Raw genomic sequence first — 16,178 nt, 5'->3', positions numbered from 1 at the left:
CCAGCCACAATCAGAAGTCTGCCCAGCACTGGCTTTGCTCCCCAATTGCTGGTGTTGCCATCTAATCACTGCTAGGCTTGTTTGGTTCCATGCCTTCTATACTACTACCACTTATTTCTATAGCACTACTAGACATACGCAGCGCTGTACACTTGAACATGAAGAGACAGTCCCTGCTCAACAGAGCTTACAATCTAATAAGGACAAACAGGACAAATAAGGGATAAGGACAAAGAGTAGCAAGATTCTAGAATCCCAAAGAACAGCAAGATTCCATACAGAATCCCAAAGAGTAGCAAGATTCTAGAATCCCAAAGAGTACAAGATTCTAGAATCCCAGAGTACAAGATTCTGTGCAGAATCCCAAAGAGTAGCAAGATTCCGGAATCCCAAAGACTACTACTTATAATTTCTATAGCACTACTAGACGTACGCAGCGCTGTACACTTGATCATGAAGAGACAGTCCCTGCTCGACAGAGCTTATAATCTAATTAGGACAAACAGGACAAACAGGACAAACAAGAGATAAGGGAATATTAAAGTGAGGATGATAAAATAAGGGATAGGAGTTAAAAGCAGCATCAAAAATGTGGGCTTTTAGCTTAGATTTGAAGACGGCCAGAGATGGAGCTTGACGTACCGGCTCAGGAAGTCTATTCCAGGCATATGGTGCAGCAAGATGAACGGAGTCTGGAGTTAACAGTGGAGGAGAAGGGTGCAGATAAGACAGATTTACCCAGTGAACAGAGTTCCCGGGGAGGAATGTAGGGAGAGATGAGAGTGGAGAGGTACTGAGGAGCTGCAGAGTGAATGTACTTATAGGTCAATAAGAGGAGTTTGAACTGTATGCGGAAACGGATAGGAAGCCAGTGAAGTGACTTGAGGAGAGGGCTAATATGAGCATAACGACACTGGCGGAATATTAGTCGTGCAGCAGAATTTTGAACAGATTGAAGAGGAGAGAGATGGCTAAGTGGGAGACCTGTGAGAAGCAAGTTGCAATAGTCTAAGCGAGAAGTGATAAGAGTGTGCGTAATGCCTTTTTGGCATTGGTCGCCAATTTTGTATTGAAATTTCCTTGTTTATGCTTTGTATTATTCCAGAGTAAACAATTTCAAATTTTTGAACCTAAACAATTGGAGGATTTTCTTGTAGCTAAAGAAAGAATAAATGTTATAGAACAGTCTCAAACGAACACTGAATAGACTGGCTGGGGAACAGTGTACGGGTATGTGATAACCGAGTGACATTTTTTTCCCCTAGATTTATATTTTCTTAATTCATGGATCCAACAATATTGTGGACAAAGTGTTCTTTTTCCTGTTTATATTATATATTTTGATGGACCTTCGGTCTGTCCCAATATGGCAATACTTATGTACGTATGCAATTCCTCCTTTTCCCCAAGGATCCCATGTGCTTGTCCCACACTTTTTTGAATTTTGACAGACTGTCTCCACAACCTCCACCAGGAGGCCATTCCACGTATCCACACATCCACCACCCTTAGATTCCTCCTCAGCCTATTTCCTCTTAACTTCATCCTATACCCTCTAATTCCAGAGTTTTCCTTCAATTGAAAAAGGCTCTCCTCCTGCACATTAATGCCACCAAAGTATTTATGTTTCAACAGTTTTTATTGATGGTTCAGCATGTTATACATGGATATACATTTCGATGTAAGATTGTTTAAAGAACACAACATACTTATATGCATAAATCATTAACTTCTGTTATCTAGGGTTTTCCCCCACGTTTTCTCTCCCCCCCCAAACCTTTGTTACTGTGAACATAATATTTATATCTTTGTTGTTACATAAACTTCTAAATAAAATACTGAATTCAAATAACAACTCTTGTTGTGTATTGCTGACTGTTAGCCTATCCTGATCTACATAAACAGCAGATCACATATGTGCCCGCTTAATATTGCGGCAATAACCTCTTGTATAACAGGGTTAAAGATAGTGCAAAACATCCGTCTAAGTTATGCTTTAGAAACTTTTCTCCCCCCTATGCCCCCCACCCCTTTCCCTTCCCTTCTCAAGTTGGTATACTTTATTAACTTCAAGATGACCTGAACCTACATCATCTAAAACTTTCCCTGAAACAAGAATTAACCATGATATATATTGAAACTCATTAAACAAATGCCAGATAGGATCCTGATAAACAGGGCCATATCCAGCCTTTAATCTTCCTAACCAAAATCTCTTTTCCTTATTCCCCCAAATTCCCCCCCTCCCCTCCCGTCCCCTCCCTGCGCATTGCTTATAGTCAAATTCCCTTTACTGGTCCCAGGGAAGTCTATTCAAGATATGGCTTCTCGCCTTAGGTGATATAGTATTTATATATGCCCCCCATATTGCTAGAAACCTCCGCTGCCTTCCCGGCGACAGTCCCGCCCCTCTAGACTCCCATGTCAGCAATTCCTGAAGTCTATTCCTCCAGTGCCAAAAGGAGGGTGGACAATCATTAGTCCAGTGAAGTAAGATGCATTTTTTCCCCAAAATGCAGGCCTTGCTAAGAAACAATTTCTCTCCCCTCGTGGTTCCCATCCAGAGTCTAGGCATACTGAATATAGCTCTTTCAAATGTTATAGTTATTGTGCGCCCCAACACCCTTGTCAAGCATCTACCAATTGCCGACCAGAATGATGATATTGACCTACATTGCCAGACCCCATGGAATAAGTTTGCCTCCAACCTAAGACATTTCCTACAGTTCTGTGTGGTCAAAACTCCTGCTCTAAAAGCTTGTCTCTGAGAGAAATAAGCCCGATGAATGGTGCGAAAGTGACACTCCTGTAATTCTGCATTGTGAACTATGGCTACCCCACTCTGAAGAGCTGACGATATTAACTGTGTAGAGATGTTTTTGCCCGACTCTATGCTCCATTTATTTGCTACCTCTGTCAGGTCCCGATCCATTGCGAGCCTACCTAATTTATTATAAAACCAGGACACTGAGATTTGCCCCGCTGCATCTCCTTCTAATAATTCTCTTAATTGTCTCCCAAATCGTGGGTGTAGACTGCCACCAAAGTATTTAAATGTCTCTATCATATCCCCTCTCTCTCGCCTCTCTTCCAGCGTATGCATGTTGAGGTTCATAAGCCTTTCCTTAATGTTTTATGACAGCTTACCAATTTTGTAGCCACCAACTCCATCCTGTTTATATTCTTCTGTAGGTGCGGTCTCCAGAACTGCACACAGTACTCTAAATGGGGCCTCACCATGGATTTATACAAGAGCACGAGGGGGGAAATGACCAAGGGGAATTGCCCTAGGTGGAAATTGTCCAGGTGGCTACTTGCCAAATACGGTAGACAATATGTTGAAATATTTTGCCCAATCTGTGGTGGCAGCCAAAAAAGCAAACAGGATGCTAGGAATTATTAGGACAAGGATGCTAAAATGAGACCAAAAACATAATACTTCTGCATCACTCCACAAAGCGACCTCACCTTGAATACTGCGTTCAATTCTGGTCACCATATCTCAAAGATATAATGTAATTAGAAAAAGTTCAAAGAGCGACCAAAATGATAAAGGAGATGGTACTCCTCTCATATGAGGAAAGGCTAAAAGTTAGGGCTCTTCAGCTTGGAAAAAAGACAGCTGAGGGGAGATATGACTGAGGTCTACAAAATCCTGAGTGGAGTAGAACGAGAAGAAGTTAATTGATTTTTTTTTTTTTTTACTCTTTCAAAAAGTACAAGACTAGGGGGCACTCAATGAAGTTGAATGGAAATATGTTTAACACAAATAGAAGGAAATATTGTTTGTACTCAACGAATGGATAAGCTCTGGAACTCTTTGCTAAAGCTGAGGAAAAGTCCACAGCCTGCTACTGAGGCAGACATGGGGAAGCCACTGTTTGCCCTGGGACTGGTAGCATGGAATGTTGCTACTAACTGGGTTTCTGCCAGGTACTTGTGACCTGAATTGGCCGCTGCTGAAAGCAGGATACTGGGCTAGATGGACCATTGGTCTGACCCAGTATGGCTATTCTTATGTTCCTTTCCTTCTCCTCCTCTCTGTGTACCAGGCCTCTCTTGTCCTTGATTGTCTACTTCCTCCCTGAACCAGTTTGCTTTACCCACTTACCTATCTCCACAGACCTAGCCTGTTGTGTACTCTTCCTCCTGTACCTCCAACACAACTCTCCATGGTCACATACATACATCCATATCTGGCCCATTGCTTTCTCTGTCCCCTTCCTCCAAGCCTGACCCTGTTCTCTCTCACTCCCCTACCCTATAAAAACATCAGGATCCATGTGCACTCAGTCTACATACAAGGCAGGTGAGATGGGGTAGGCAGCACTGGAAACGTTACAAGGAAACATACCTGCATAAGCACAAATATCCACCAAAGTGTTAGCAAAACTACGAAAGGGTTCAGATACCACCTCCAAAGCAGCCAGTATTGCCTCAATGGCTTCCCCTTTCCCTACAAATGAAAACCACACAATTAAAAACTTCATCATCCAACAAAGGTCAAAGCACCACAAACACTCTGTGCCCTACAATGCTCCCAGCACAGGAGTAACAGCTTCACAGGGAGGATCTGACAAACTGCAAAGCAGACAAGAAAGAACCAACCTTCCATCTACACTGAACTGCCCACAGCCACTCTCAGGATACATTCAGCTGCATACAACAACTTTTTGCCTTGCTTACCCAGATGGTTTAGGCCCAGCCCAAGGGGCAGCCACCTGGCATAAGTGTCTTTTAGCTCCTGCTCGGATTTTTCCATGATGGTTTGAAGGATAGTAGATGTCACATCCCCATTACACGAGCCCACAGAGATCATTCCACAGGCAAGAGCAGTGACACCAGACACCTGCAACACATTGCATAAAGAACAGCAGCATCAAACAGAGCTAAGTAACAGCTGTACAAATCTTGCATCAATGGGGGGGGGGGGGGGGTGTCTCTCTATATATATATATACACACACACCTCACCCTATGCTTAAAGCCCACCTCTTCAATGCTGCGTTCGGCACCTAACTCTTACCTTTCAGGAAATCCAGACTGCCCCTATCGGACTGACTGTTCACGTGTCCTTTAGATTGTAAGCTCTTTGAGCAGGGACTGTCCTTCTATGTTAAATTGTACAGCGCTGCGTAACCCTAGTAGCGCTTTAGAAATGTTAAGTAGTAGTAGTATATATATAGTTAAGGAATTTTACCTCCCTAGCATGCCCTGATGTTACATTTACCCAGTCAATATAGGAGTAATTGAAATCAACCATTTATTTATTTTTGTTGCATTTGTATCCCACATTTTCCCACCTATTTGCAGGCTCAATGTGGCTTACATAGTACCGTGATGGCGATCGCCAATTCCGGTATGACAGATACAGAGTGGTAGTGTGTTCCCCAGTTTGTTAGCCTCCCTAATTCCCGATAACATTTCTGCACCTGTCCGTTCATCCTGTCCAGGCGGACGGTAGTACACTCCTATCACTATCCTTTTCCCCTTTACACATGGAATTTCAACCCATAGGGATTCCAAGATGTGTTTTGTTTCCTGCAGAATTTTCAATCTATTTGATTCAAGGCCCACCTTAACATACAAAGCTACCCCTCCACCAATTCGATCCACCCCATCACGATGATATAATTTGATCCTTGGTATGACCGTGTCCCACTGGTTATCCTCCTTCCACCAATCTAATTTCTCATTTAGTGCAATATGTTCTAACTCTCCCATCTTATTTCTTAGGTTTCTGGCATTCGCTATAGACATTTCAAACTATGTTTGTTGTTCCTATTTACATCTTGTTCAGTAGTTGGCAGTGTTAATACGTAGTCTTTTGTCTGATTTTTATTTAAGGACACCTAATCTACTATGGTCTCTTTTGCAACCTCGTTATCGGGACACCCTATCTTCCCTGTTTTGGTGATATCTTGCTGAAAGATACCTTGTTCCGAACCATGCTAGCCCTAGGTGTTATAAAGAAGTCTCATAGTCCCCGGGCTTCTCCTGTAGTTCTTGTTCCAAAGAAAGATGGCAAACCCGCTTCTGTATGGATTACAGGAGACTTAATGAATGTACTGTATCTGATGCCCCGGATGCATGAGTTACTACACCACTTAGCAGAGGCCCAATGGACCTTAGCCGAAGGTTCTGGCAGATTCCCCTAACAGCTGCTGCTCAGGAACGAACAGCATTTATTACCCCATTTGGTCTGTGTGCCAGAACAACGTGTTTTTAAGCCTGTAAATTGTATTTCTTGAACTGTATTTCTCTAGTTTGGCCAGCAGGTGGTGCATGTTTATGTTTAAAATTGTTATAGAGGAATGACCGTTCTTTCTTTTCGTTAGCACACAGATAAAGGAAATGCCTATAGTGATGTAACCAGCTATTTTTGAAACTTGTTGTTCTGGGCTCTGATTGGCCCAGGAGCTCATTTCATTTGGATTGTACTGGCTTTTGCCCCCCGTCTTAGCCAGGAAGAAAAGAGGGCTCCAAGGCTAAAGAGCTCTTGCTTTCTATTCCTGGCCACATTGTTGTTGTCTGAGGCCCTGAACTGAAGATCACTCCTCCTTCCCAGGCCCCTCAATATGGGCCAATGACATCATTGCTGCCTCCTACTTCCTGCCAGCTACAAAAATGCAATTGGCCCAAGCAGGTTACTCCCCTAGAATGCCCCAGAAAGAAGGCTTCCTGTGAGACTTGCAGAGAACATATACAACACCATAAAACTCACCTCCATGTTGGACTTGGAATCTCCCATTACAGGGAGCAGCAGTGTGAGAACATCCTCCCGATTGGAACCAGCATAGGCCAAGCCCAGACTGCAAGCCAAAAAAAAACAAAGTACTGGGATTACTGTACATTGTACAGGAAGGAAAGGAGCAAAGACTGGGAAGGAGGAGAGCCTAACTTAACGACAAGAAGGCCAGTGGGAAGGAGGGGGCCTAGCCAAAGTGTATACAATGCATAAAGCAGCAGCATTAAATGTAGGAGAGAGCATGGTGATCCATGCAACTCACATGGAGCCCAGGGCTTACCCAAAGATAAATTCAGATTACACAAGGAGCCCAGAAGAGATGCTCTTACCCAAAGATAGCACCAATCCGCATGGTATTGCTGTTGTGTAGAACGTAGTCTGAAAGAAGTGCTAAGGCAGGGTCACACTCATTCCTCACCCCAGAATTCACAATACCACAGGCTAAGAGGGCACCAGACTACATAAGAGAAAACACAGATTTGCAACAGCTGACAGAGGAACATCTGTAGATGGCACAAAGTACAAATATTTAATAAATAAAATCTGCAGACTCTCTCTCACTCAAGCAAATACGCATTGTTTGACGCAAAGCTTACTCTGATGTCAGACCCACCTTGATATAATCCTCAGATGAATACAGGTACTTGTCAATCTGAGTCAATCCTCCATCCACATCCCACAACAGAATCATCCCCAGAGAAGCTGCAGCACTCAACATACCTGAAGGGACATACATACAAGATCTTAAGCCCTCAGCTGCCTGGGAAAGTTGCAAATTTAACTCTAGTCACAAGACTGGGATAACTATTGATTCAACACTTTCCCTGGAAACTCAGGCATCCCACAATAAAGAAAAATAATAATTTTTGGCTCTGTACAGTCCAAGAAATTTGCTCTTTTTAATGTGATGGATTTGAAACTGGTTGTCCAATGCAGTTGTACTTTCCCATATACACTATTTCCCAAAGAGTTCTTACCTGTAAGCAGTTACTTCAGAATACAGCAGTTAAAGCAATTTGATGGAAAACAGCTACCCATTATTTACATTTCTATACACTTGTTTCCTAATTTGAGGGCAACATTGAAATAGTTAGCGGTTGTGTTTGAAGGTTATGCATGGGATGGGACTGGGTTCTCTCGCTGTATTACTCACTGTATCTAGAGCTCTTCAGTGCATGCTTCTCTGTCTGACTGTAGTTCTCCAATCTGCTGAGGTGAGAACTAATCAGAAAACAGACAGATCCTGCAGTTGCACCACAGAACTAGAATAATGTTCTGTTGGCGACCCTAAATGAATCACATTACTTTCAATTCAAGAAAAAGATCAAGACACTTCCTGAGTATCTGTTTCTTTATGACATCATTGTCAACTGAGTAAAGGCATATCAGAGAATGTTAGCATTTTCAGGAATCTTTTCTTTAAAACAGGAAAGTGAATTCATGTGTTTTTAGGATTTTCTTTTTTTTTAAGGTTTATCAAACATATCCAACATCTAACAACTAAACAAGGCTAGACAAAAACATCAAGCGATGCCATGACAACAATCAAGCATAACAGAATAAGCAAAAACATCATACAGGATTTTATGAAGGATGTAATGGCGTTTTAGTATAGTTTGTACTCTACATGCCATCATTTGTATCCCGCCTAGATTCTTTTAAGTATAAGGCGCTATATAAATTTGAGTCTCTTGGGACAATAATGTAAAGCTCAGGTAATGTGTTGGGAGCCCCTTCTCTCTCTTCCTACTGAGTCTGCAAACTGTGACTGATGCCTCTTACCATGGTCTTTGTTCTTGTAGAGCCATTTGTTGCCATCATCTGTTAGCAACTTGTCCTGTCCAAAAGCAGCATTCACAAAACCATTCACAAACGAAGAAGCTAAATTCATGCGAGCTGAATCCACCTGGGAACCACTGCCACCAAACCCTGCAGATGCAAATGCGGAGAGTACAGTTACTTATACCATGGAGCCAACACTTAAGGACAAAGGAAAGAACATTTACTCATCCCTTGATGCATAATTCAGGGGATTAAAAAAGGTTGTTACAGGTATGCGAGTGTTCAGTGGACAGCAGGATCCTACAGACATGGTAATGGCTGACATCAAGATGGAGTAAGTTAGGACTAGCTTTCTAAAGTTCAGAAAGCTCTGGAAAAGCTTTCTGAGGTTGCACAGGAGTTCCCCTCACTGCTTACTGTTAACTGTAACCAACAGTCCATTTTTGAAGCACGATTCAACGTAGGGCAGGTTATGAGAGAGATGTGGCTATAGGATCCTGCTTGTCTATGAAGGACATTCATTATACGTGGCCAGCTTCGTTTCCTCCATTAACAATTAGGATTGCTACAGCCACAATAACGGTGACTCCTTAGCTGATGGATGCAGAAAGGAATTTGACAACCCCTATACTCTGAAAACCAAGCTAACATGAAGGTTCAGCCACTTTACAGAAGTCTGTCAACTATCTCTGCAGCTGCGTTTTATTGTTGCTGTCCTAAGTTGATGAGCACTGACTGATTGCTGTAAACTTTCTTTTTGGTAACTAAGTTATACAGTCTGAAATTCAAGATGACAGAATTTATATTCACCAGAGTGAGTTTCTTTTTCTGTAGTCAAAGAAAGAAAAAACAGATTTAAAGGACTCTTTTACAGTCCAAAGTATGGAGTTTCTGCTCCTGGTCACTGGTATGAGGTGGACAATAGACTGGTAGTACTACAGCTTGATTAAAATTAAAGTCCGAGACTACCTTTAGTAAGAACTTGGGATGGGATCTGAGAACTCCCTATTCTCCAGAACCTGTGTATACACAGGGTAACCTACTAATTCATGTGCTTCACTAATTGTGGAGGAGTGGCCTAGTGGTTAGGGTGGTGGACTTTGGTCCTGAGGAACTGAGTTCGATTCCCGGCACAGGCAGCTCCTTGTGACTCTGGGCAAGTCACTTAACCCTCCATTGCCTGCCGCATTGAGCCTGCCATGAGTGGGAAAGTGCGGGGTACAAATGTAACAAAAAAAAAAATTCTGCGAGTTGAGGTTATAAATATCAAAAACCGTCTTCCAAGCCAGAAATGTCAGTGCTACTTGGTCGAACAGTTCAAAGGGTAGCTCTGTGAGCTGAACAATACATTAAAGGCCAAGCTAGTGTTGGCCTTTTCACAGGTGGTTTAAAGTTCAACTGGCCCCACATAAATCTTCTGATGAGGGGGCATTTGGAAACTGATCTTTTGCCAACCAAATCATGATATGCTGCAATTGCACCAAGATGGACCCAAATTGAAGATGTGCTGATGCCAAAATCTGAACAAACAATACGATGGATTTTTCTTAATGACTAGCACACCAGACTTGAAACCTTTTCCACTAGAAATCACATGATCTCCTGGTAGATTTTTTTTTAGAAGACAATAGTACTCACTGTATTTCAGGAGAAAAAGAAAGCCACCCTATAAAATGACCTTCAAGATCCACAATGACAATGCTAGACAGCAAAAACTGGGTTGAACTGAAGTCCCTTCCCTCCTGAGTCCAAAAAAAGCATAACTGGTAGTGATTGAGCAATTGGCTTTGAAATTAGGAACCAGAACTGTCTTGGCCAGTACAGAATGATTAGTATGAGCAGAGCACAGTTCTTATGAATTGAACAATTCCTAAAATAAGTCATAAGTACATAAGTATTGCCATACTGGGACAGATCGAAGGTCCATAAAGACCAGCATCCCATTTCCAACAGTGGCCGACCCAGGTCACAAGTTCCTGGCAAGATCCCAAAACAGTACAATACATTTTATGCGGCATATCAATCTATATAAATGACAAGTGACCGACTCACCCACAAATGCGCAGTAGAGCCTGAACGTTCAGACAGCAACAGTCTAGAGGCGGGGCGAGCAGGGCCGGTCTTAGGGCGAGCCTACCGCATAGGACCTCACGCTCAAGGGAGCCCCGCGTGGCGCAACTGAACTCCGCCCCGACCGGCCGTCCAGTCCCCCTCCCTCTGGACTTTAAAAGTCATCTAAGTTACGTCGTCGGGGTTATGGCGGCAGGCGGCAGCAGTGAAAAGCGTGCGAGCTGCTCGGCGCTTCAGGAGCCTTCCCTTCCCTGTCTCAGCTGTGGTCCCGCCCTTGCGGAAACAGGAAATGAGGGTGGGACCACAGCTGAGACAGAGAAAGGAAGGCTCCTGAAGCACACCGCTCGCAAGCTTTTCACTGCTGCTGCCTGCCACTATAACCCGACGAGGTATGATGACTTTTAAAATTCGGAGGGCTGGGGACTGGAGCTCAGAAGGGGGCCTTGGAGCTGGGAGGGATGGACGGAGGGGGGACTTGGAGCTGGGAGGGATGGACAGAGGGTGGCCTTGGAGCTGGGAGGGATGGACAGAGGGGGCCTTGGAGCTGGGAGGGATGGACAGAGGGGGCCTTGGAGCTGGGAGGGATGGACAGAGGGGGCCTTGGAGCTGAGAGGGATGGACGGAGGGGGGCCTTGAAGCTGGGAGGGATGGACGGAGGGGGGCCTTGGAGCTGGGAGGGAATGGGGCCTGTGGAGGGAGGGAGGGAATGGGGCCTTGGAGCTCGGAGGGGGACCTTGGAGCTGGGACGGAGGGAAATAGATGTGAAAAGAGGAGGGAAGGAGGGAATGGGGCCTTGGAGCTGGGAGGGAAGAAGGGAATTAGACTTGAAAATAGAAGAGACCAATACTCACCTGTTTTAACGGGCTTAACGGCTAGTCCTAGAAATAAGCAGTGGATTTTCCCAAAGTCCATTTTAATAATAGCATACGGACTTTTCTTTAGGAAGCTATCCAAACCTTTTTTAAACCCCGCTAGCTGCTTTTACTACATTCCCTGGCAACGAATTCCAGAATTTAATTACACATTGAGTGAAGAAACATTTTCTCCGATTCCTTTTAAATTTACTACTTTGCAGCTTCATTGTGTGCCACCTAGTTCTAGTATTTTTGGAAAGAGTAAACAAGCTATTCACATCTACCCATTGCACTCCAATCATTATTTTATAGATTTCTATCATATCTCTCCTCAGCCGTTTTCGCCAAGCTTTAACCTTTCATAGGGAAATCATTCCATCCCCTTCATCATTTTCATTGCTCTTCTCTGTATATTTTCTAATTCCACTATATCTTTTTTGAGATGCGGCGACAAGAATTGCACACAATATTCTAGACGTGTATCACACAATACAAAGGCATAATAATGTCCTCATTTTTGTTTTCCATTCCTTTCCTAAATAATACCTAACATTCTATTTGTTTTCTTCGCCATCACACACTAAGCAAGTTTCAACATATCATCAACAATGACACCTAGATCCCTTTCCTTGCTCTGTGACTCCTAATGTGGAACCTTGCATTACATAGCTATAGTTCAGGTTCCTCTTTCCCACATGCTTCACTTTGCGCTTGCTCACATTAAACATCATCTGCGATTTGGATTCCCAGTCTCCCAGTCTCATAAGGTCATCTTGCAAGTTTTCACAATCCTCTTGTAATTTAACAAATTTGAATAACTTTATGTCATCAGCAAATTTAATTACCTCACTAGTTACTCCCATCTCTAGATAATTTATAAATATGTTAAAAAGCAGCGGTCCCAATACAAACCCCTGGTGAACCCCACTACCCACCCTTCTCCATTGAGTATACTGACCATTTAAAACGAATCGGAGAAAATTTTTCTTCACCCAACGTGTAATTAGACTCTGGAATTCGTTGCCGGAGAACGTGGTACGGGCGGTTAGCTTGACGGAGTTTAAAAAGGGGTTAGATAGATTCCTAAAGGACAAGTCCATAGACCGCTATTAAATGGACTTGGAAAAATTCCGCATTTTTAGGTATAACTTGTCTGGAATGTTTTTACGTTTGGGGAGCGTGCCAGGTGCCCTTGACCTGGATTGGCCACTGTCGGTGACAGGATGCTGGGCTAGATGGACCTTTGGTCTTTCCCAGTATGGCACTACTTATGTACTTATGTACTCTGTTCTCCATCCTTCAACCACTTTTTAATCCACAATAGAACACTACCTTCTATCCCATGACTTTCCAATTTCCTCTTATTTATTTATTTATTTGTTGCATTTGTATCCCACCTCTTTGCAGGCTCAAAGTGGCTTACAATACATCATGAGTAGTGGAAGAATGTTAGTAGTTAAACATTTAGTATTGCAGGATCTTGGTCAGCATGATGATAATAAACAAACAAAACAAACAGAGTAATAGTATACAAGCAGATATAAAACAGTTCTGAACATAGATGTGCGAGTTGTGTATATTCACAATTGTAGATCTTTGTGGTACGCTTTATTAAAGAGATGGGTCTTCAGTAATATGCGGAAGTTCGTTCTTTCGTAGATCGATTTCAAGCTGCGCGGCAGTGCGTTCCATAACTGTGTGCTCAGGTAGGTAAAGTTTGACGCATGGATTAGTTTGTATTTCATTCCTTTGCAGCTGGGGAAGTGCAGATCAAGGAATGTATGGGATGATCTTTTGGCATTCCTAGGTGGCAGGTCTATCAGATCTGACATGTAAGCTGGTGCATCTCCATGGATAATTTTGTGAACTAGTGAGCATATTTTGAACTCCTTGAGTGGGAGCCAGTGTAATTTTTCTGATAGGGGCTTGGCACTTTCAAATTTTGGTTTGCCAAATATGAGTCTAGCTGCAGTATTCTGGGCTGTCTGGAGTTTCTTGATTATTTGTTCTTTGCAGCCAGCATATAGTGCGTTGCAATAGTCTAGATGACTGAGCACCATTGATTGTACCAGGTTGCGGAAAACACTCCTTGGGAAGAAAGGTCTTATTCTTTTTAGTTTCCACATTGAGTGGAACATCTTCTTGGTTGTGTTTTTCGCGTGGTTCTCTAGTGTTAGGTGTCGATCAATAGTGACTCCAAGAATTTTTAGGGTTTCTGAAATAGGAAGGTTTAAAGTAGGTGTGTTAATGGCAGTGAATTCTTTCTTGTTTTGTTGGGAGGTGAGTATTAGGCACTGGGTTTTTTCCGCATTAAGTTTTAGCTGAAATGCGTCCGCCCAGGAATGCATGATGTTGAGACTTTGGTTGATGTCATTGGAAATTTCTTTTTGGTCTTGTTTGAATGGGATGTAGATCGTTACATCATCTGCGTAAATGTATGGATTAAGGTTTTGATTTGATAGTAATTTTCCAAGGGTATCATCATTAAGTTGAATAGAGTCAGTGAGAGGGGGGATCCTTGTGGTACTCCGCATTCAGGTACCCATGCGGCTGAAATAGACAAGTTAGATGTCACTTGGTATGATCTTGTGGTTAGGAATCCCTTGAACCAATTGAGGACGTTGCCTCCGATTCCTAAGTTTTCAAGGATGTGTAATAAAATTCCGTGGTCAACCATGTCGAAAGCGCTTGACATGTGAAATTGTAAAAGTAGTATATTCTTACCAGATTCAATCATTTGTTTGAATTTAGTCATGAGGGTTACTAATACTGTTTCGGTGCTGTGGTTAGACCGAAATCCTGACTGGGAATCGTGCAGTATTGAAAATTTATCTAGATAGTTTGTAAGTTGCTTGGTCACCAACCCTTCCGTTAATTTGGTTATTAAGGGAATGGATGCTACTGGTCTGTAGTTAGTTAGTTCACTAGCACTTTTCTTTGCGTCTTTGGGTATGGGGGTGAGTAAAATGTTTCCTTTTTCCTTCGGAAAGAGTCCATTTTGTAGCATGTAGTTCAGGTGTTTTGTTATGTCGTTTATGAATTGTTGAAGAGCAGATGTCATCAGGTTGTTTGGGCATATATCTAGTTTGCAGTGAGATTTGGCAAATCTTTTGAGCGTTTGGGAGTGTCCTGGTTCTGCTATAGGTGAGCCCTTAGGTTCCCTGAGGCCCCGCAAGACCTCAGAGGACAGCCACGCACCCTGAATCTTCACCCGCAGCGACCGCCGTTCACCAGGGGTTGAGCCCCCAGCTGCAGGCGGCCAGCAAGACTGCTGGAACCGTGGGGTGACGGCCGGCCTGGCTGGTAGTCAGCAACTCAGTCTCTAGCTAGCACGGACGGCTAGCATGAAGAGGGACACAGTCTCTGAAGACGGCTAGCAAGGGCGGCTAGCACTGAAAAGGAACACAGTCTCTGAAGACGGCTAGCAAGGCGGCTAGCACTGAAAAGGAACCCCGTCTCTGAAGGTGGCTAGCAAGGACGGCTAGCACTGAAGATGGACCCAGTTTCTGAAGGTGGCTAGCAAGGACGGCTAGCACTGAAGATGGACCCAGTCTCTGAAGGTGGCTAGCAAGGACGGCTAGCACTGAAGATGGACCCAGTCTCTGAAGGTGGCTAGCAAGGACGGCTAGCACTGAAGATGGACCCAGTCTCTGAAGGTGGCTAGCAAGGACGGCTAGCACTGAAGATGGACCCAGTCTCTGAAGGTGGCTAGCAAGGACGGCTAGCACTGAAGATGAACACAGTCTCCGACGAGCAACACTCCGAGATCCACTGTGTCGGCTTCTGACATCTGAAACGGAAGCACTGGGCCCTTCCAGTTCCGTTGTTTAAATCTCCCGCCAGTCCATCCCTTCCCTGGAAGAGGAGCCAATCCCCCCGGCCCTGGCAGGCAAGGAGCGCCTGGATTGGCCAGCCTACCTTGCAGGCGGAGTCTCAACTTCGACGCGCCAATCCGGCGCAAGTAGGCGGAGCTTCCTCGCTGGTCCGCTCCGGGCCAGGGAGACGTCGACGCCGCCATCTTAGCCGGCGTGCTCCCTTCTCAGAGGCCGGCGTTCGCTCCAGCGGGTCACCGGCCTCGGCCCGACCCGCAGCAGCGCTGGCTCCGTCGACGGCTCGTCTCCGCCGCCCTGGACACCGCGAGCCCCGCCGACCATCGCTCCCCCCCCGCGGGAGCACAGGTAAGGGCCCGGGACAGGGAGATGATGTTCTCCGATAATATCTCGAAGTTAGTCCAGGTCCTGTCTGCTGGGTGAATGCCAGGGATTGGGTCTAGGCAGTTAAGGAGTTCCGCATAGTCGATGGTACTGACAGGTATTTTAAGTCGTAGTTGTACTATTTTTTCGTTGAAGTATCTCGCGAGATTGTCTGCTCCAGGAGTGTCCTTGCTATTGGTTGTGACTGGTGTGATATCTAATATTTTGTTCACGAGTTGGAAGAGTTTATGTGTGTCCTTGTAATTTGGTCCAATTATGGTTTTGTAATGTAGTCTTTTGGTTTGTCTTATGGTGTATTTGTATTTTCTTTGGAGTTGTTTCCAGGCGTTAAGTATGGTGTCGCCTTTCTTTTTATTCCAAGCTCGTTCTAACCTTCTGACTTGTGTTTTGAGTTTTTTCAGCTCTTCGTTGAACCAAGGTGTTGAGTTCTTTCTGTGTGAGGTTCTTGTTTGGGTTGGAGCAATGTTGTCTAGTGTAGATCTGCGTCTGTCGTCCCCTTCTAAGAGGAATT

General features: G+C 44.1%; 1 protein-coding gene across 1 annotated transcript in view; it reads right to left on the bottom strand.

Moving 5' to 3' along the window:
• Positions 1-16,178, bottom strand: part of PSMD2 (proteasome 26S subunit, non-ATPase 2) — a 62,324-nt gene that overhangs the window by 17,945 nt on the left and 28,201 nt on the right. Inside the window, exons 9-14 of the mRNA XM_030216227.1 lie at positions 8,530-8,676; positions 7,361-7,467; positions 7,077-7,204; positions 6,724-6,811; positions 4,687-4,849; positions 4,355-4,456 (exon numbers count right to left, since the gene is read on the bottom strand). Coding sequence (XP_030072087.1) covers positions 4,355-4,456; positions 4,687-4,849; positions 6,724-6,811; positions 7,077-7,204; positions 7,361-7,467; positions 8,530-8,676 — 735 coding nt within the window. The remainder of the gene's footprint in view (positions 1-4,354; positions 4,457-4,686; positions 4,850-6,723; positions 6,812-7,076; positions 7,205-7,360; positions 7,468-8,529; positions 8,677-16,178) is intronic.

The sequence above is a fragment of the Microcaecilia unicolor genome, chromosome 10, assembly GCF_901765095.1.
Source record: "Microcaecilia unicolor chromosome 10, aMicUni1.1, whole genome shotgun sequence".
Lineage (NCBI taxonomy): Eukaryota > Metazoa > Chordata > Amphibia > Gymnophiona > Siphonopidae > Microcaecilia > Microcaecilia unicolor.
This window is presented reverse-complemented; position numbering and strand designations above follow the sequence as displayed.